Source organism: Sardina pilchardus, chromosome 17 (assembly GCF_963854185.1).
Source record: "Sardina pilchardus chromosome 17, fSarPil1.1, whole genome shotgun sequence".
NCBI classification, from domain to species: Eukaryota; Metazoa; Chordata; class Actinopteri; order Clupeiformes; family Clupeidae; genus Sardina; species Sardina pilchardus.
Window position 1 is genome coordinate 26398561 of NC_085010.1, and position 21211 is coordinate 26419771.

At 46.6% G+C, this 21211-nt stretch overlaps 1 protein-coding gene across 1 annotated transcript in view; it reads right to left on the minus strand.

The window, feature by feature from the left end:
• Positions 1-21211, minus strand: part of nav3 (neuron navigator 3) — a 149066-nt gene that overhangs the window by 21997 nt on the left and 105858 nt on the right. Inside the window, exons 15-26 of the mRNA XM_062517956.1 lie at positions 16833-16959; positions 15945-16230; positions 13553-14330; positions 11553-11990; positions 10740-10781; positions 7818-7975; positions 7115-7303; positions 6635-6687; positions 5447-5467; positions 4524-4547; positions 3744-3767; positions 3425-3502 (exon numbers count right to left, since the gene is read on the minus strand). Coding sequence (XP_062373940.1) covers positions 3425-3502; positions 3744-3767; positions 4524-4547; positions 5447-5467; positions 6635-6687; positions 7115-7303; positions 7818-7975; positions 10740-10781; positions 11553-11990; positions 13553-14330; positions 15945-16230; positions 16833-16959 — 2218 coding nt within the window. The remainder of the gene's footprint in view (positions 1-3424; positions 3503-3743; positions 3768-4523; positions 4548-5446; positions 5468-6634; positions 6688-7114; positions 7304-7817; positions 7976-10739; positions 10782-11552; positions 11991-13552; positions 14331-15944; positions 16231-16832; positions 16960-21211) is intronic.

Sequence of the window (21211 nt, forward strand, 5' to 3'; positions counted from 1 at the left end):
CCTTGTGTTTGAGCCTTGTTCTAACATGAGCCTGGAGGGCTTGTTCTCACTGCGCTGGGGCTTACTACTGAAATGGGGGCGTAAGAAGAAGCACGCTGAGTATGCTGTAGCATCCATTTATCCAACTCAAGGTCGAGGAAATGGATTTTGGACACACATGTGAGCACACACACACAGTCTCACACACACACACACACACACACACACACACACACACACACACACACGCAGAATGCAGAACTTTCCATTTCAGATTTGCATAAATATTGCCTTATTTTGATAGATGATGCATCACTCCCTTACATCTTCTCTATTAGCTTATATCAGCATTACATTCCGACCAATGAATACAATTCTGGCCAACAAATCAAGAAAACTGCATACAGTATAAGCGTCCCAATAACTCTGCTACCCACTCTAGACAAGTACTGCCAAAAATAAACCTCACTTGGCTGTTTGTCTTCAGCTACCCAACATTACCAGCACAGACCACCCACACATCCCTGACTACCCACCCCAAGATGAGTGCACTGAATCCAGGCAGCCTGTTTACTAACAGCCCTTCTCAGTGAGACTGCTGGAGAGAAGCTCAGGAACATAATTATGTCCAACAATGCAAAAAGCTCCATAAACTCTCACTGTACACACCTGCACTGTCTTAGCCTGCCAGAGATAAGATACGATCACCCTTCCAAGTCTTTCACACACACAGATTCAGTGCTAATTAACAGAAGCCCTTCTTGGAGCACTTTCAAGATAACAGCCAGTGTTAGGTAACCTACAAGATAACAGCCAATGTTAGGTGAGCTAAGCCACAACCCTGTGGTTGTAATGCTATGAATAGCTATGGACCTGTAGAGAAAAAGCTTAGCAAAAAAAGAATCCCCTTCTGCTCTTCATCCTCCATATCCTCCTCTTCCTCCTCCTCATCCTCGTCCCACAGGGAGTAACCTTTGTAAATGTCACATGTCCAGACCCATCCCGAGACCTTGGCGTGACGTCCAACCTGCTTGCCCCTGCCGCCTACGTGCCCACCTGTCCACTTGGCAGCCGTGTCTCCGCACATGCCCATCGGTCCTTGACCCGCGCCTGCTGCGTCTGTGACTGCGTCTGTGCCCGCTTGGTCCTGAGGTCGCGGCTGCCTTTAATGACACGACCCCTGACCCCTGAGCGTTGCTGGGCACCGCCCGGGTAGCGGTTCAGCGGGGGCCAGATCAGAGAGCTGGCCAGCGTGCCGCATCTTCTCTCCGCCATGCTTACTGAAACACACACACACACACATGCGCGTGTGTGTGTGTGCTAGAGCTACGCCAAGCCTGCACTGGTCACTTGCCCGCTACTGGGCACACGGGAGAGTGTTTGGGAGAGGGATCAAAAGGGGAGGAAGTGGGTGGGCGACAATAAAATGAAAAAAAAGGGAGAAAAAAAACACGAGCCACAGGAGGAGGGATAGAAACACGAGGGAGGGAGGGAGGGAGGGAGGGGAGGAGGGGGATGAAAGGTGGCAAAGGCACTCGCAGAATGTCGAGGAGACGTGGAGAGGGAGAGGTGACGAACTCTTAAACCCCCTCCTCTAATACAAGATGGAGGGAGGAATGTAATCCAGTCTTTGGGGGCGGAAAAGAAAGGCCACACAGCTTCAAGTGACCAAACCGCTTTCTCCACTAATCCTTCACAGGGGCAGTCACCCCATTTTTCTCCCCCTTACTCTGACTGGGTTACAGAGAGAGAGAGAGAGAGAGAGAGACAGTGTGGACAGCATTACCATTATCAAGTTCTACTACTGCCCCCAGACCAAAACAACACGTAGCCGTAATGCTAACTCTGAAGGCTTATCTGAAATGTGCACAGGTCAACTGCGGAACTGTCAAGAAGAATTCTGTCTGTGCAGTGTTCCGTTAATGAACTTCCGAATTGAACAAACACACACAAACACACACACACACACACACACACACACACACACACACACACATACACACACGCACACACACAACACATAAACACACTCACTGGCACTAAGATGGACTCCTCATTAGCCTAATCCGACTGGCTACGTGTGAAGTTAAATGCCTGACACTGACCTTTTTAGCAATTAACAAACAGTTTTTGATCCATTGCTACATCGGTTGTTCAAAAGCATCTGTCTGTGCTGGCCCACTGAGCTGTACTCAAGCTAATGCTTGTCCGCCTTGTTATCTCGAAGGTCGTAATGACATGGAATAATGGGGGGGGCTGAGCTTAAGGCATTTCGATTCTCCATTAGGTATTTTCGAACCAACGTGTCCTGACAAGACCTTTTCGACTTAAGGTTTATTGAATGAATCTCTCCATTCAATGCAACCGAATGAGCTTATTCGTGTTTACCGATTCAAGGTGAGACATTGAGCTGAAGTATGTTCTTCATAGAAAGAGTCGTGCACTAGAAAGTACCAGGCGGCCTCATACACAATTCACAAAGAAAGTTCTCTTTTTTTTTGTGGTGAACCCCCCAAAGAAATGTCTTAAAAGTGCCTGTCATAACTGTACTGCTGTTCGGCTTTGAAAAGTTTCTCCTCGGCATGAACAGAGCAGAGCGGCGGCGGCGGCATCACAGTTCGCCCTCACGACTCCACCGCTCCCCCTCCTCTCCCCTCCCTTCTTCTCTCCTCCTCTCTCCTCTCCTCTCTGTCACTCCATCATCGTGAGGTGGAAAGGCGTGCTCCTCGTGTCTCACGCTTGATCACACACTTCACACACACCCCTATCAAACTGAGAGACAAGAGCGGCCCCTCCTCCCCAATCCCCCCCCAAAAAGGAAAAAAATAAAAAGGAGAGAGAGGAGAAAATACAAAACCATGTCTGAGCCAGTTGTCTGGACACCCCACCCTCTATACCCCCAGTCCTTCCACTCCCCTCCCCTTCCCTTCCCTTCCCGTCCCACCGACCTTCCCTAAACCCCTGGCTTGCTTCATCCAGGCTCTCGCTACGCTAACTCTCGCCTCTCTGCCACGGGCTCCTCCCGAGCACATGAATGAGGCTGCTTCAGAGAAACCGCCACCTGCTGGGTGAGCCATTCTCTCCGAGGACGCCTTCTGATAAACAAGCTCCCGTTCCGGATGCTCCCGCCCCTCATAAAATGGGCAAGTAAGACTTCAAAAATGCCTGTCTTTTTTTTATCTCCATGTGGACACACATGGGGGTGGGGGGGCTTAGAGGAGCAGTCGGATTGAATTGGAATTATAAAATGTCTTGCAGAGTTAAAAGATCAAAAAGAACATTGCGCACTGGAAACCTTGAGTTTGTTTATTCATTTAGTTCATGAATTGTATTCGGAGATACCAGCCCAAAACACACTGTTTGTCAAAAATTGTCTGCCACAGAGGGGTCAGATCAATCATTCAATAGCTGTGTTTGTAGGAAGTTGATTAGATAGATCACTCACGTTGGCCGAAAGCTGGGAAGTCAGAGCTGCAACCTTTTCTTGGGAGGCGTCCAGTTCCCGACGCAGTTTCCTAATTTGCTGTTCACAGAAACACACAAACAAATTGTGATCATGAGCCTGTTTTACCCAAACCAACCCAAACACTAAAAAAGCCAACCAGTACCCTACTTAACAACTACTATTACCCCTCTTGTAAAAATAAACATGGCCCTTTACAGCAAGTGAGAAACACTTGGGGGCCTTTATAACAAAAAATTCAACAGAATATTCGTGTCTACTGCAAAAAGGGGCAGCATGGAAGTAAATAAAGGTAAATTACCGTGGTATTTTGGACAGTTTGGCCCTTGATTGAAGAAAGAAGAGAACAATTAACTCTAGGCTTCCTGCCCCATTAGGGCGGATATGATGGACATATACGGTTGTTATGGTTCAGCACAGACGCACGACAGCCCATCATTCATGCGCACTACGTTAGCAGCATCTACGAGGCTGTTAGTATGACTATGCAATCTACAGCATGCGCTTTGGGCAAAAGCATCTGCTACATGTAAATGACTATCTACGATAACCATGTATAGGTTAAGCAGAAGAGATGCAGACAGTATACTGGTTTGCCAAAGCATGATGTGACAGAAAGAGGCATCAGATAAGAAACAGAGGGAGAGAAATATCATTCGAAAAGTCCAGACCAAAACCAGAGAGTTTTTTTAAGTGATGACTGTTTTGTGAGTACAATGTTTCCCAGATGCCATGTTCAGCGATAACCATGATACATTATTGTTGGACCATGTTCGTCTGAAGATGCCTTTAAAGAGTATGAGTGGTGAGGAATAGTGAATGTGAGACTTGAAAACAGGGGTTTAAAAGGCCAACTATCAAAAAAAGTTCAAAAAAAGCTATTTGGGGTATTTTTGTATTTCAGATAAAAAAAAATATGGCTATAGGGGCGCATGATGTAATACTATAAACTTCAAAGAAAACAAGCTGATTTTGGACATGGAACATCACTGCTTGTGCGGCTTGATCGGTTCTCTATCGCGGAGCATAAAGAATCACGACAGCGCATTCGAGGCTCTCGTAAACAAGGGCGGCATCTCACCTCTGAATGGGCCTTCTCCTCCGTCTGTGGAAAGGAAAGGAAAACACAGTGGCCATCAAACAGACAGCAAAACGACCGTGGATATGGAGATCATTACATTCTCATGGGCGTTTTATGCAGCCCATATCTCAGTTTACGGCCATCTGGACAGAGTCTAGCAGTCAAATCTAGCACTCACTGAACATCATGCCTATTCATCCCCTGCACTTTTATGTACAACACCTCATCATCTCTGATTTCAGTGACTGGCAGAAGAAATCCTGGGGTTGATAAAAACAGACAGAAGCACCCCACAAGGCCATAGATGTCGACAGTGAACTAACATTAGGCAATGCAAAGCACTAGATTTGATTGACAATTGTGTAGATATTCTTGAACATGTGTACATAATGTATGTAGGTACTGAAGGGTACAAAAAGTTGATTTGATGGAGGATGATGTGGTTACCTGAGGCACAATAGGAGATAAAAAAAAAATGGAACTAAAACTGATGAGAGTTACTCAGAGATACACCACGAGTGGAAGCATATCTGCAGGTCTTTCTATCGATATGTCTGTGTATATCTTCACGGTGTCAATGTCTCTCACATTTCTAAATCATGACACACATTTGTGCCTTATACATTCTGTGTATACACGTATTAGTATAATTGGAATTCAAATCTACCATGAGATTTCATGTATGAAAAGTAAATCAAATAATCAATACAATCGTACAGGTTTCACAGTGTGACAATTACATTACCCACCAACCAAACAGGTGGCCAGCTAATTAACATTTCATCACAATCGATCAAATAGTGTTAGCTATAAACTAGCTCTCCGTGCTGTGCCTGTATATTGGATTCAGTTTTCAGTGTGTAGAGGGGCGATACAAACACTGGTGTGTGGGTGGAGCTCATGGTAGACCGCACAGGCTTTACCTTGTCCAGAAAAGAAAGCACCTGGAAGCAAGAAAATGGGTGTTCAAGTACTGTAGTGGCAAAGTAACATACAGCATTTGCCACATTGGAGTGCCACTCCATTCTACCATATAACATGATTTAATTAAAACAATGCAATTGTTTTTTTGTTTTTTTTGTAAGCCAATCATTTTTCATTGTCCATCATCTATGGCCTTTTGTCAAAAATCATATCAACTGAGTTGCACTTTGGGATAGCTATGAAGTTTCAGTAACCATCTCCTGTGATGCAATGGCAGAATATGAGACACTGATCTCAACCCTCTGACCAGGATAGCAAAAATAGTAAATAAATACTGTTGAAAAGAATTGTTTTCAACCGTTTTAAATTAAATGGTATTAATTAAAAGAAATTGTGCAGTTTTTGGTTGATAATGCCAAAGATGAGATGAAATGATAAAATGGCCAACAGAAAAGGACAAGAGAAATAATATCCAGAATTTGTTTGTCAAACTTAATACATTGCATAAAGAACTTAATATAAAGTCAGTAAAACATAAAATCAGACAATAGCAAATCAAACTGTGAAAGCAATTAGGACTGTTATTTGTGCTGGCAATAGCAATGACTTCAACAGTCCTCTATAGCGAGGAGGAAAACAATGGCAAAGCTAACATTGGATCTGAATTGAAAATCTAATCCTCATAGACCTGTCTGAGAACTTCTTCAAGCAGAAGCAAAATCCTGAAATTGATTGCATCCCCTTTTCCCCATCCGACGCCACGAACCCATAAACCTGACTTGACAACTCATTCAGCCGGATGCCTAGAGTCTTTTCTTTAGCACTAAAGGGCCATCAGACTCCCCCCTCGCCAATCTCAAGCCTCTGTATGTATTTCCCACCGAGCCGGCAGACGGTGCCGAGAGTGGAAATCGAAATCTCAGATTGGCCTCTCTACATAAGAATAGAAAGCCAAGAAAATCTGCTGTCAGACTGACAGCCCCTTCTGCAAAATCTCTCTCAGCTACACAGGATTAATCTCTTAATCACAAACCTCGAACAATGACACCTGTCAGTCAAAAGTTGCATTTTCTATGCCTGTTAATGTTGCCAGCTACAGCTGAGTGCATATCTGAGGGAGGCATTTGCCCCTACTACTGTGTGCAGACACGGATCGGGAAGGAGGAGCAAGGAGGAGTGCTGCTTACCGCTGAGTAGAGCGAGGACGTGCTAGACACCAGGGACAGAGAGGAGCCATGGACTACGGGGAGAGAGGAGGGACAACAGGAACACAAAAAGTCTCAAAATTCAGTCTTTAAAAACATTTGTGTTTCTGAACTAGCCCAGACAGGGGTGGAGGTGCAGGCAGGGTCTCCTGTGAACCATACAGTGGTTGCATTCACTAACCTACTAAGTCACTGATAAACTAGCAGCCATGAATCTGTTTGATAAATTAACAGTCTACATTTTGTTATCACCTTTAAAGTTGAATACTAATCAAAATAGAAACAGTAAAAAACAGTAAACATGGACACGTGCTATGTTGTGTATTTAAAAAAAACTATGCACTTGATTCATTGTGATTGGTACAAATCCATACTTGGTACCGATATAAGAGAGAAAACAGTATTTTAGCTGTCTTTTAAGTGCTGCCTGCATCTTCTTGTGTGTGGAGAGCTGAGACTCACCTTCATCGGTGCTGTCGCGGAAGGATCCGGAGCGGCTGATGCCCCTGGGTCTGTCCTCCAGAGACGTGGCACTGCCCCCCAGCGTGTGGCCCTCTCCGTACAGGTCAAACGAGTCCTGCGTGGGGATGCTATTGGAGCGGCTCATACTGGGACCAGGGAGGTTGTACTGGGACATACTGGTAGGGCTCACTGAAATCAACACACACACACACACAAAGGGAGATGGGGAGAGAGGGGTGGTATAAGTGGTATTGTTGAATTTCCCCTTGGGGATCAATAAAGTATCTATCTATCTATCCATCTATCTATCTATCTATCTATCTATCTATCTATCTATCTATCTATCTATCTATCTATCTATCTATCTATCTATCTATCTACGAGATGGGAAACATGCTTACATTCAAATAAATTTAATGGCAGAGGTAAGTTCTGCCATACAGTACATCTTTTATTATGGTGGTGTCTTAAATAATAATAATAATAATAATAATAATAATAACAATAATAATACATTTTATTTACAAGCGCCACTTACGTCACCCAAGGACATTGCGCAATTAAAAAGTTCAAGGATGTTATATACTGTATTACACAGAGGCATAAGCACAGACACTGCATAATTCAGCTAAAAATTCAACTAAGGGTTTGAAATAGCCTCTGCCTATATTTCTGTGTTGATTTATGATACACATGCACTCACGTAGGTTTGAATAGTGGTATTTGCCAGCATTGTTGCAGGAGGCATCCGGTGGAGAGAGAGGTGATTGGCTGCCTGTGTCCTGCAGCCCTCCAGTAGAGTGGGAGCGTAGCCACTCCTTCCCCTCCTCATTGGACGTCTGCCGGGAGGAGGGCGGATACCTGCGCCCAAACCAGGAAGAAATGGGAGGGATCAATTATTAAACAGGAACACTTTACACAAAGCCATCACAATGTTGATTATGTTCTTTGTGGCCTCAGCATCATCTAAATGCTAGTAGTCGTTCTTGTCAATACAGCGCGCCTTGAAAACAAAGTTGAAAGCCGCACTCTCAAGCGTTGGCTCTCGATAAGTCTTTATTGGATTCCTGAATGTGCTGTGTCGTTGAAGTATGTATGCACTAAAGGGAAGCACAACGAGAGACTGCATTCAGGATGTTCAATATATTTGACAACTTGGATGTCCTCCAGCAACCACTCCAGCAATGTCCCTTCTGCAATGTCTTTGGTGCTGTGAAAAGGGAACTTGCTATTCCCGTAGAGACTAGGGTTCAGGGGAAGGTTGAGTGGGCAGTGTGCACACAGTCTCCCTTTCCCAAAAGTGCAACAGAGAGAAAGGGGCTTCTGGGGGTCCAGTGAAGGCTCTGTCACTTAGGCCTAGCTATCCTATCTAGTCTTAACACGTCACTGGCGACATGCGAGACCACGGCGAGGAGACACACTGTCTGCTCCAACACAGACACAGACAGAGTTTTCCTTTGCCAGGCTAATGGCTCCAGCGGGGGGGCGGCTCTTATCAAGGGATGTTCAAAAAACCCACTCCGTTTAATCCTCTAAAGACGATAATTGAGTTCATTCTCATTTCCTTTTTTTTATTCCCCCCCCCCCCCCCCCCCCCTTCCATGCAGAGTTCTGAGGCACGAGGGAGATTGAGGGGAACATCATGACCTGTCAGAGGAAACCTCAGTTCGCTTTGCCTCCGCGTTGAAACATCTGCTCGTACCAAAACTAAAATACTAAAATGACTGACAGATGGTTTTTTCTTTTGCAGGTGCCACTGATTTGTTGATTCTTTTCATCAAATAATTTTTATCATTTTACCACATAAACCTCTCTGACATGATTATTGGTCATCAATTGTTCTTTGTAGGGGTTGATGATAGGGCAGCCCACACTCTAATTGTTGACTACTGAGTCCTGAATTATGGACACCAAAAAAGGGACGCCGGGAGAAGAGGCACTGAAAGTAACTTCCTCCTACACGCCCTTCGAAAAGACAAATGGATGTTTCGAACGTCTGACAGCTCCCTATAAACACTTGTGTAAGGGTGCCATTTTGCGCAAATTAGCAAACAGCTTGGACATCACAAAAAAAGTTCAACTAAAGCACGCTTTTAGTTTCTTACTTGCATCTTAACTTGCTTACCTTAAGATATATGCGATAGGCGAAGTACAAGATAACTTAAATAACCTCGGAGTTCCTTTTCTAAATTCATCCCCCATGCTGTCACCATTCTAGCTGACAAGCTGACACTCTCACTTAACTTTGAGCCCAACAGCGACCTGGACACGCCTAGTTGTCACTGTGAGTAGGCCTTTGTATTTCTTCAATGTCAGACACTGCCCCGTGGCAAAAATACGACAATTCACAGCTCTAGATACACATTCAAAGACGAATAAGGCTTTTCATAGCGCAGTAACAAGAACTGGCTGAAGGCACTCTGAGAAGAAGTTGCGCTGACAGTTTATTTTGTATCAACTGGGAGAAGACAGTACAGTATGCTTTTTTTTGCATCACTCCTCTCTTCTCTTCCACCTAGAAAGTTTCCGTCTCCGGTTTGAGGTAGAGTGACCTTTGGAAGGACCTCTATAACGGACAGAGACGAGTCGGACGGCGGAGATGACAACACATTATTCATCCCAATGAGACTGTGACCTCTCCTCTCCTTCCTCTAGATTCAATTATGAACTCCTGCGTGACCTTTTGGGCCGACAAGGTCTGGACAGCGCTGGCCATTAGAAAGAGATAGATAGAGCCAAAGAGAGAGAGTGAGAGAAAGACAGAGGGAAAGAGGGAGAGGGAGAGTGAAGGTTTGGGTGGAGGATAAAATGGACACTATTTTAAGACATGTTTGTGAGTGTGTGTGTGTGTGTGTGTGTGTGTGTGTGTGTGTGTGTGTGTGTGTGTGTGTGTGTGTGTGTGTGTGTGTGTGTGTGTGTGAGAGAGAGAGAGAGAGAGAGAGAAAGAAAGGGGGATATGTATGTGTGGGGGGAAATGACACAAAGATTACAAATGAGAGAATGAGCATCTCTGGCCTGAATGACTGTACGTGGCGGAGCTATTCTAGACACTCTCACTAGTTACTGCGGAAGACAGAGGCTCTTTTTATCGGCCCTGGGTTTCATCAGAGCCACCGCCGAGCTGCTGGAGTAGATTTTCTCATTATCGGCATAATGGAAGCTGCCGTCGGCCTTGTTATCTATACGCTATTCGTCATAGAGGGGATTTGGCCTCTGACAGCACGTGGGCAAACAGAAAACACACACTCACCCCACACGCACCCTGAGAAATAACCTATGAAAAGACACGCAGACGACGAAGCCTTACAACAATATAGGAGTTACTCCGAAAAGACAGCCAGGAGATTCTGTGACTGCGGCTCGGCAGGATGTCAGCTATGCAACATATGCCTCATGAATATTTCCAATTTTTTCTCCTGTCAAACTTCTGATTTGATTTTCAAAAGACTACTTTAAAAAAGCTCACTCGCTTTAGAATAAATATCCAGGAATTGTCTAATGTGATTCCAGGTTCCTAACTACATGAGAGGTCATGAGAGTGGCACTGTAATCATAGGAGAGGCGACGGATGTGAAAAAGTAATGACATTTTTTGTTGAGAAGATATTGCAATGGTGCATTAGTACCTTAATCCCTTTTTGGGAAGAGTGTTTCTGTCAAGGGGCATGCTGTTAAAACAGAAAACAGACAACACATACAGTTATACTAAATTCAAAACAGACATTGTATTAGAGATTTAATGTTAAACTCCTAGTACTTGGTTAACTTCTTGTACTTGGTTAGCTTTAATTAACTTAATTAAGTCATTAATCAACTATGTTAATAAATGTCACACCTACTGTATAAAAAACATTAAAACCAAATAGCTTTTAAGTTAGACACAGCTAACAGAACTTTTATAACAAGACAAAGGCATATATGGTGTTGACAATCATAAAGATCCCAAATAATCCCATACATTTTGAGAGAAAACAAAACAAAAACACATTTTCTATAAAACATTGGTAGATAATTGGTTAGCTCACCTAATTAAAGACCGTACATATACAGTAGTGTTATTAAATCCCTGATGAAACATACAGTACATTCCCATAAGACATTGGCAGATAATTGGTTAGCTCACTTACTGTAGTTAAAGAGCGTACATATACTGTTATTAAATCCCTGACAAAACACAAAGACACTTGTAGATAATTGGTTAGCTAAAGTTAGTTAAAGAGTGCACACATGGTGCTATTAAGTCCCTGACGCCACACCTAGCCTCCACATCCTGCCTCTCTCTCTCCTGCCTGCGTGCAGACTCACCCCTCAGAGTGGACTTGACTATAAGACACTTGTAGATAATTGGTTAGCTAAAGTTAGTTAAAGAGTGTACATTTGGTGCTACACCTAGCCTCCACATCTACGTCTCTCTCTCTCGTGCCCACGGGCAGACTCACCCCTCGGACAGAGTGGACTTGACGCTGCCGGTGCGCGTGACCTTGGGTCCGTGGTGGTGCCCCAGCGGCAGGTCGATGGACTCGGAGCTGGTGTGCAGGCTGGTCATGCTCTGGCAGCTCAGCGTGTCCTTGCTGCCCGCCGACGAGCTGCTGAGGGTGGCGGTGGGCCACGGCCGCGCGTTGGACGGCAGCGACAGCCCCGACGCCGGGCTGGACGCCGCCGAGTCCGTGCCCAGCTCGGGCACCTTGCCGTACAGCGGGCTGCTGCCGCCGCTCTGCCCGCCGGCGCTGCCCAGGCTGCCCGTGCCCGAGGAGGGCGAGTCCAGGCTGGTCTGCCGTGCCAGCGTGCCGTGCGGGCTGCTCAGAGCCGACAGGCACTTGCCCGAGTCAGGGGTGCTAGGGGAGCTCGGCTTGCTGCTGGCTTTGGCACCAAACAACCTGGTTGTAGACAAAAAAAGGGAACAGGCCAGTTCATATACAGTACCTGGAGAGAACAGGCCAGTTCATACACAGTACCTGAAGAGAACAGGCCAGTTCATACACAGTACCTGAAGAGAACAGGCCAGTTCATACACAGTACCTGAAGAGAACAGGCCAGTTCATACACAGTACCTGAAGCTAGAAAAGAGCTGAAAAAAAGAGCTCTTTAACTTAAGCAACACGATAAATTAACCATGACATTTTCCCTCCAAAATACAATTATAGTGCAGAGAGATGATCCATGAATGCATTTATAAATGTATTTATTCATATTAAGTGGAATGGAAGACGGGAGTGTGGTAACTGCACAGAGCTATTCATATCTAGGATTACATTTACACATAGTAAATGTTTAATGCATACCTTGCATCCAGCTCTTAGGGAGCAGTCAGCACATCTCTTAAAACGTCTAAGATAAGTTCATCTCCACTCTAATATGTCTACACTGATATCAGGCAGTGATATACTGTAGTATATGTAGCACCTAAGGCATTTCCTCTGTAGAAATACATTATTCCCTTGCATCTCAAATCCAACCACAAAATCAGAACATCTGTTCAGTACTGCCATTTTCCCACATAAGGGCAATCTGCATTATATGGCATTGTATGCATTATATGCATCCAGAGCTTAAATGAGATAATTGAATATGATATCTCCATGCAGTGGCCATACCTCCCCATCTCCTCCACAGCTGGGTCTGACTGATGCAAATGTACAAGCTTATAAACACACACACACACACACACACACACATTAAGACACACAGATTTGTGCATGAAATGGCTTTGCCCCCCGTCAGCCACAATCAGCGCATTGTGGTTCACAGCACCTCCTGATCTGAATGGTAAACGCCTGCCTTGCGTGCGCTGCTGTGGCAGCAGGGTGCACACAGCTCATCTGACAGCCACTGCCTGCCACTACACCTGACGTCCACTAGATGGCGATCTCATCTTTGACTGCGGTGGGAGAGACAGCGAGAGCAAGAGAGAGAGAGAGAGCCGCCCGTGATAGATCGTCCCCGCACTAAAGCATGATTAAGTGGGTATCTTATGGTCACTTTATACATCCTTTTATCTGGGACTGGCTGATGAGATGGTGGGGAGTTTGCGCGGCGCGTTATGGAGATTTGTGGGGGGAGATGAAGACCTGAAAAGGGGGCAGTGATGGATGAGAGGAACTTTCAGATCTATGTGGCTCGCCCGCTGCATCAAGGGAGACAATAGTCTGTGGCAAACAGGCATATTTCATCCCCCAACCCACCCAACCACCCACCGGCCCCCCCCTACACCACCGGCAGCAGCTTCAAGAGGCTCAAACTCTCTCACAGATAAGGTTCCCTCTATCTTTATGACACGGTAATGAAACACAGTGAGTAATGGCACACGCGCACACACACACACACACACACACACACACACACACACACACACACACACACACATACACTACACACACAGAGAGAGACATTGCGAAGCGGCTGGAGGAGAGGGTAAAAGAGAGGATCACAGGAGCCTTACCGGCGGAAGGTGGGGGAGGCGATGTCGGGGTACTTGGAGCCGGGCTGACGGAGTCCCGACTGGCCGCCGGAGGTGGGGCTGGACTTGGGCGAGGTGCAGAGAGCGCCGCCCTCCTGGTCGGAGACGGCCACCTTCTCCTTGTCCGTCTGGTTGACGGTGACCGGGCTGGAGCGGCCCGAGCCCACTTTGCCCGCTCCGTCGCGCCGCTTGGCCCCCGGGACGGTGGCGTTGCCGGTGGCCCCTGCAGTGGCGGCCGACTTGCCGCTGACGTTGGAGTCGATGCTGCTGGAGCTCGATCGGTGTCCGCCTCCGCGGGCGGTCACTACTCCCCCACCGCCGCCGGCCCCGCTGGACGATTTGGCCGGCCGTGGCAGCGAGCGGTACTGCAGGGGCACCTTGGCGCTGGAGCAGCCCAGCAGCACGCCGTCGTCCTGGTGCTGCGAGCCGTCCAGGCTCGTCTTGCGCCCGCCTCCGCTGCCGCCGCCGCCGCCGGCCGCGCCCGCGCCCTTGCCGATGGCCGACGACTTGGGCACCTTGCCCAGCGTGGACGAGCCGCTGGTCAGGGTGGCGCCGCTGGCCGTGATGAGGGCGCCCGAGGCGCCGGGGATCTTCTTGTACCCGAAGGAGCCCGTGGTGGGCGGGCGTCCGATGCCCGACGGCGGCTTCTTGCCCCCCTCGTCGCCGCTGCTCTTGCCCGCGTCGGACGGCGAGCGCTCGATGCTGGCGCTCTTGGACGAAGCCTTGCCCTTCTCCGAAGCCTTGGCGTCGTCGGTTTTGCCTGTCGATAGAACAACATCGCGTTTCCTCTTTTACTAAACGCAAAAAAAAAAAAACTGGCAACAAAACAGTTACAGTAGCACACACAGAGAGTAGCGGTAGCAGCAGCACTGCACACAGGGGACCTCACCTCCCCTTCCCCAAAACGCGCGCTGAATTATTCAGGCGATATCGAGCCGAGGTGAGGCGCGCGCGTCGCCCCGCTTATTTGCAAATAATTTGACTCGTCTATTCATCATCTCCAGCAGGGCCAGCTGCAGCAGCGGGGGCCAAATCAGCCGACGCTCTGCCACCAGCTCAGCGGAATCGGGAGGCACAGCGAATTCAAGCCAAATACACACACACACGCGAGCACACACACTCACACGCGCACGCACACACACACACACACACACACACGCGCGCGGTGGCACACACTTCCACTTTCGCTGAGTGCACCGAAAAACTATTCCGAAACCTGATGTACTCAATGAACCCTGAGCAGTATACAGTAGCCAACACACACACACATCTATACACACACACATCTACACACATAAGTATACACAGAAGTTTAAGGTTCCTGTTGGACCCTGAGCAGTATAACCTAACACACACACACACACACACACACACACACACACACACACACACACACACACACGCGCACACACACACACACACACACACACACACACACACACACAGAAGTTTAAGGCCATGTTGTAGTTGAAGCTTCACAAACAGTTGGACGCATTTGAATGCAGGCAGGGTACTGTGAGCAGGTTCAGAGCAGCAGCAGATACTACAAAACAAAAGGGGAGAGGAGCTCCAGGCGAGGTAGTAGAGCTGGACGGGCGAGGCGAGTGGATTTGTCCGTTAGCTGTCCAGAGCTCTGAGCGCTAGCGTGCGCTGATGTGCTGATTAAAGCTGAAAGCCTGGTTGATATGGGTGTTAGTGGATCGAGTGAGCTGCAGAGATTTGTACTTGGGATACAGAAGCTGTGTGGCTGTGTGTGTGTGTGTGTGTGTGTGCGCATACAAAGATGTTTTTTTCTATGCCTATGGATGCAAGCAGTTCAACAAAGAATCAATTAGTTGTCGACTACTAAATTAATAGTCAATTTTCTTAATCAGTTACTCGGTTTGTGTAATTCTTTAAGCGAACACAATTAGTTGATTCTACCTCCTTAGACGTAAATATTTTTTGCCGTATTTACTCCTTTTGGCCAGTAAGCTAACTGTATTTGGCATGTGGACTAAAAATGAGGCATTTCAGGAAATATTATTTGCCATTTTCTCACATTAAAAATCAATATAATAATCAGCTATGAAAATGATCATTAGTTGCAACCCTATTTGATGCACAGATGTTTGTTTCTCTGCCTCAGTGCATGTGTGTGTAAGTGTGCGGGCGTGCGCGCGTGTGTGTGTGTGTGTGTGTGTGTGTGTGTGTGTGTGTGTGTGTGTGTGTGTGTGAGAGAGCGCGTGTGTGTGTGTGTGTGTGTGTGTGTGTGTGTGTGTGTGTGTGTTTCTGTTTGTGTGTGTGTCTGTGTGTGTGTGTTTCTGTTTGTGTGTGTGTCTGTGTGTGAGTGTGTGTCTGTTTGTGTGTGCTGACGTGCAGAGAAACACCGTACCAGGGGATTTGAGGTTGCCCGACGTGCCTTTGGTGCGGGGCGGCGTGATGCCCACTTGGGCGGTCATGCCCCGCCTCCAGGAGCCCGTCTGGGACACGGGCAGCGCCGTCTTCTGCCCGCCGTCCTCCGGCTGGCTGGGCACGGAGGAGGAGGAGGAAGAGGAGGCCCTCCACTTGGAGGAGGAGGAAGGGTCCATGCTGCTGCTGTCCTGCTCCTCGTCCACCTTCTTCAGGTCCTCGGCGCCTGCCCAGCTGCTGGCGTCGTGCTCCCCATGCTTGCCTTGGGACTGTAAGACACACGAACACACACACACACATATCGCCACACACACACACATATCGCCACACACACACACAAACACACACACACAAGCCCACCCACAGATGCACACAGGGGCACAAGGTTATTGGTGAAAGGGCAGCCGACCACCTTATATCCAGATGTACACAAGGTCGAACCTACATGTGCACATGTAAAGTTCAACAGCACAAATGCACAGACGCACACTCATAAATTGACAGACACACACACACACACACACACACACACACACACACACTCTCTCTCTCTCTCTCTCTCTCTCTCTCTCTCTCTCTCACACACACACACACACACACACACACACACACAGCAGATGGTACAGCAGAGAGAACTCTCCACAGTTCTCAAGCTGTTGTGCATCAGGGGGAAGACACAGCTATTTATACATCAGGCCTCCTCCTCTGTGACCTCTCTAGCACAAGTTCCAAAATACCGTGTGTGTGTGTGTGTGTGTGTGTGTGTGTGTGTGTGTGTATTTGTGTGTGTGTGTATGTGTGTTGATGTGTGTGTGTGCGTGTGTGTTTGTGTACATGTGTGTGTGTGTTTGTGTGTGTGTATGTACAGTACCTGTGGTCCCTTGCTCTTGCGTGGAGAAACTGTGATGCCCGAGTAGGCTGGGGTGTTCAGGTCATCCGTGCTGATGTTGTCTAGAGTGTCACTCAGCCCACTGCTGACCGAACTACTGTCATCCCAACTGGAGAGAAAGAGAAAGAGAGAGAGAAAGAGAGAGATTATTTCTCTGCTAACAATAGAAAACAATGTTCATAATAAACACAGAAAAACAGTCTGCTTATTCACCTTAGGTAAACCGCAACTCTTTAAAGCTACACCCATTTTCATTCACGACTCTTTTATCCGCCTTGCTTACCTTTTTACCAAAGGCCTATCCCATCATTTACCATTTCATGCTACTAATTAGCACCGTTAGAGTCTCAGGCTCTCTACTAAATTCTCATTAAGACGCCATCGATTCCTTGGCCTTTATTTGTACCCATCCCACACCCACATCCTACCAAACACACACACACACGCACACACACACACACACACACACAAACTCATTCTTTTTCATTTCCATGGCTGTTAGACTGCGGTTTTCTGTGTGGATGACTAATGTCACAGCATGACCTTGCAGTTTCCTGTGGATATTGGGAGAAGCCCAGCGCAGTGGGCCTACTGATCCGGTGCCGGCCGCTGCTGTCACACACTGGTTAATTACTCCGGTGGCAAAGGTCTCTCTCGGCCTCCGATGGGCCTGGGTCCATTGTTAACTCATTTTCTCTTATCAGATCATACATACATTATGGCATAATGATGTGCACTATCTGTGTCCTCTCTCTCCCCCCGCCGTTCTTCTGCGTGTGTGTGTGTGTGTGTCCGCTCTTCTTCTCTTGTGTGCAGAACAAACATCTTCCTTGTTGTCATGCCAACATATGTGTTTTCTATCCCCTGGTCTCTTTCTCTGCTGCCTGTGTGCATGAGCATGTTTGGTTTCTGTCTGTGATTGTGGGGTGTGTGTTTAGGAGAGAGAGACGGAGAGGGAGAGAGAGAGAGAGAGAGAGAGAGAGAGAGAGAGAGAGAGAGAGAGAGAGAGAGAGAGAGAGAGAGAGAGGAACAGAATGTGTAGAGAGAAAGTGTGTGTGTCGAGGGTCTAGTGGAGCCTTTACCCCACAGAGACTCAATTTAAAACTGAGGGAGATAATCAGGCTCCCACAGTTAATTAACAATAAGGAGGAACTCCCATTTTGCACATACACACACACACACACACACACACACACACACACACACACACACACACACACACACACACACACACACACACACACACACACACACATAACCCACAACCAAACCCACAGCTCATCAACATCTACTCTCTACTCGACTTCACCACCGCATTACCCTTCATTCCACATGATCATTTTTTTAGTTCAGGATCAAGACAAATGCAAAGTCCATATTTGATGCTGGGCTCAAGCCTACAGCGGTGCCTTTTTCTTTTTTACTCTTCAGCTCAATTAAATACGGGGCTAGTGGGCGACGATCTATAATTCACATCAGATGAGAAGAAAGACAGCCAAAGACAGGCAGAGACGACGACTCTGGAAAGGTCCGTGGGATGCGTGGGGGGTGTGTGGGGGATGCGTGGGGGGGGGGGGGTGTGGGCGTCGCACGGCGCCGAAGATACGAGCGCACGGGAGAGAGGAAGAGAAAAGAGGATTGGAACAGAAATAAAGATGGAGAGGAGGAAGCAGGGTCGTGTGAGAGAGGGGATGTGTATTTGTCTGTGTGTTTATTTGTTTCTCTCTGTGTCTGTTTGTGTGTGTGTGTGTGTGTGTGCGTGCATGCGTGTGTATGTGTGTGTGTGTGTGTGTGTGTGTGTGTGTGTGTGTGTGTGTATGCGTGTGTGCGTCTGTGTGTCTCTGTGTTTGTGTGTGAAAGAGAGAGAGAGAGAGAGAGAGAGAGAGAGAGAGAGAGAGAGAGAGAGAGAGAGAGATAGAGAGAGAGACTGTGACAGAGAACAATGCTAGGCCTTTACCATTTGGCCAGCGTAAGTATAACTTTTACAGTGTAAATAGAGTTTGCAATTGGAATAGTTTTGAGATAAGGAGGTACAGGCTATCACAAAGTGTTTTCTTTCAGGATTAGTTTCAAACATTGGAACTGCAGCACATATGCTGTACATGTCACACTATCAATTTCAAATAATATTAATATAAAATTGAATGTTTTCATTTATTACGGTGAGAGATGGGATGCAGTGAGCCTAATTCAAAATCTATAATTGGATTTGGGAAATTCATCAATCTGAAAGAACACGATTCGACTGGCCAACTAAATGCATTTTTTTTTTGAGAAATGGAAACCAGGGACTAGCAATATCTCTTATCAAGATGTCCTTTTCTCTCTAGTTCTCCTGTCAGCTATTTCTCATGCAAGCTTCCATTTGTCATCCCTTCCATTACAGTATGTGGTCTCCAAGATGTTGAAGGTGGATCGACCATCAACTCTCATCCAACTCCAGAGGATCTAAAACATTCTTTTATTCCTGACAACCTATTGTCAAAAAAGTACCTCACTTTTGAAAATAGGTTGTCATGGCAATGTTCAATGTTTTCCGCCAACCATGACGACGTCAAAACACTTCAGTCATACCCTAACGAGCACAGCCCTTACATTATTTGCTTCACAGGTCACAGATCAGTACAAAGGCAAAAAAATACAAGGCGCTCAATTGACTTGTTTGCTAGGTGTCGGTACAGTGTGATGGTTTTGATCTTTGTCGACTCAAAGGAGAGTTAAATGATCCATTATGAACGGGAGAGGGAGGAAGGTGTCGTCCAAACAGCGGACGCCTCGCGCAAAGCTGTGGAAAATCAATAGCCTTGAAGCCTTGTTCTCTGTGATGTGTAATCACATCCCATCAGCCGGCGCTTAGCGCGTCATCTTGCCTTGAGTTGCCTCCAGTTAGACTAGGGAGGGACTCGGAGGCGGTAAACACCTTTGGTTGTTTTGGTGTTTAAGGTTCTGCATGCCTCGACCCACTGGAAACATTCCATCCTGTCAAAGACACTTACTGTCATTCCAAGGGGCAAAGTGGAGGGATAGCAGTGAGACTGCACTAAAGTGTGTGTGTGTGTGTGTGTGTGTGTGTGTGTGTGTGTGTGTGTGTGTGTGTGTGTGTGTGTGTGTGTGTGTGTGTGTGTGTGTGTGTGCTCTCCATTTCCGCAGAGACATCCTCTCCTATCAGGTCACCTTGATATTTTCTACATTCTTTTTTCTGCTTTTCTGCACTGCAACCTGCCAACCCACTGCTACTAGGCACACACACACACACACACATATACACACACACTCTCTCTCTCTCTCTCTCTCTCTGTCTGTCTCTGTCTGTCTCTCTCTCTTCCTTCCTATGTGGAATCAACAGGGCCTGCCACATAAAGCCCCTACCAGGGTCTCTAGAGAGTGTTCTTCACGGGACACTAGACAAAGTCCAAGACACTCCTCAAGTGAGACTAACAACCTTGATGACGGTCCGGAACAAAGCAAGACCGAAAGGTTTTGGCTGAGGCTGATCCTTGGCCTGTGACAGACTTCCCCAAAATCCCTTCTTCAAAGTCCTGGCCATTAAAATGCTCACGGAGACACGTCAGAGGGCATGTGTTTAGAGGGCAATGAGGAGAATGAAATAAAACCGCTATGACACAAATGACATCAACTTAACACTTTAAAACAGCAGAAATAGAGTCAGCAAACTAAAAACTGAAGAAAATGCCTTATGAACCCGTACACAAATCGGCACTAATAAAATTGCAAATAGCTTATTAGTATGCTAACTCATGTCTTTTGATGATATAGTACCTGTTTTTTTTTTTATTTTCTTTATCATTATTTTTACATATTTTCACCTCAGAAGCACAGAACTGCATAGTGCATAGCCTTGGCTAGTTGAGATGACAAGTGTGCCTCTCTGTCTTTTCGATGCCAGATGGCTGATGAAGACCTTTGATACTCCTATGTGATGCTCATTTAATTGCATAGGGTAGATTCACAGCCACAGCATTAAGTAAGGCACTTATGAGACAGGCTGAGAAAACTCTCAAGCGCATGCCTATTTTTACCGCATACATCAGTGAATTGCAGATAAACGGCTAAGATGCTTTCTAAAAATGAGAGGTTTGCTGGGGAAAATTGATATAAATAAATTGGAGACTTCCATACGTAATAAAATATGTACAATATGTGTACAATTATATTTAGAAGCTAAATGGTCGCAAACCTCTTGTTTTGCAAAGGAAGGCTTCTTCCCAGATTTTCTGTTTCATATCTAGTCTACAGTATGTGCTTGACAGTGATCAGCTTAGCTCTATCCTGATCAATCACAGTGTGGAAACCTATTAACTATCTGGGATCCAAATTGAAGACCAAGTCCAAGTGACTCG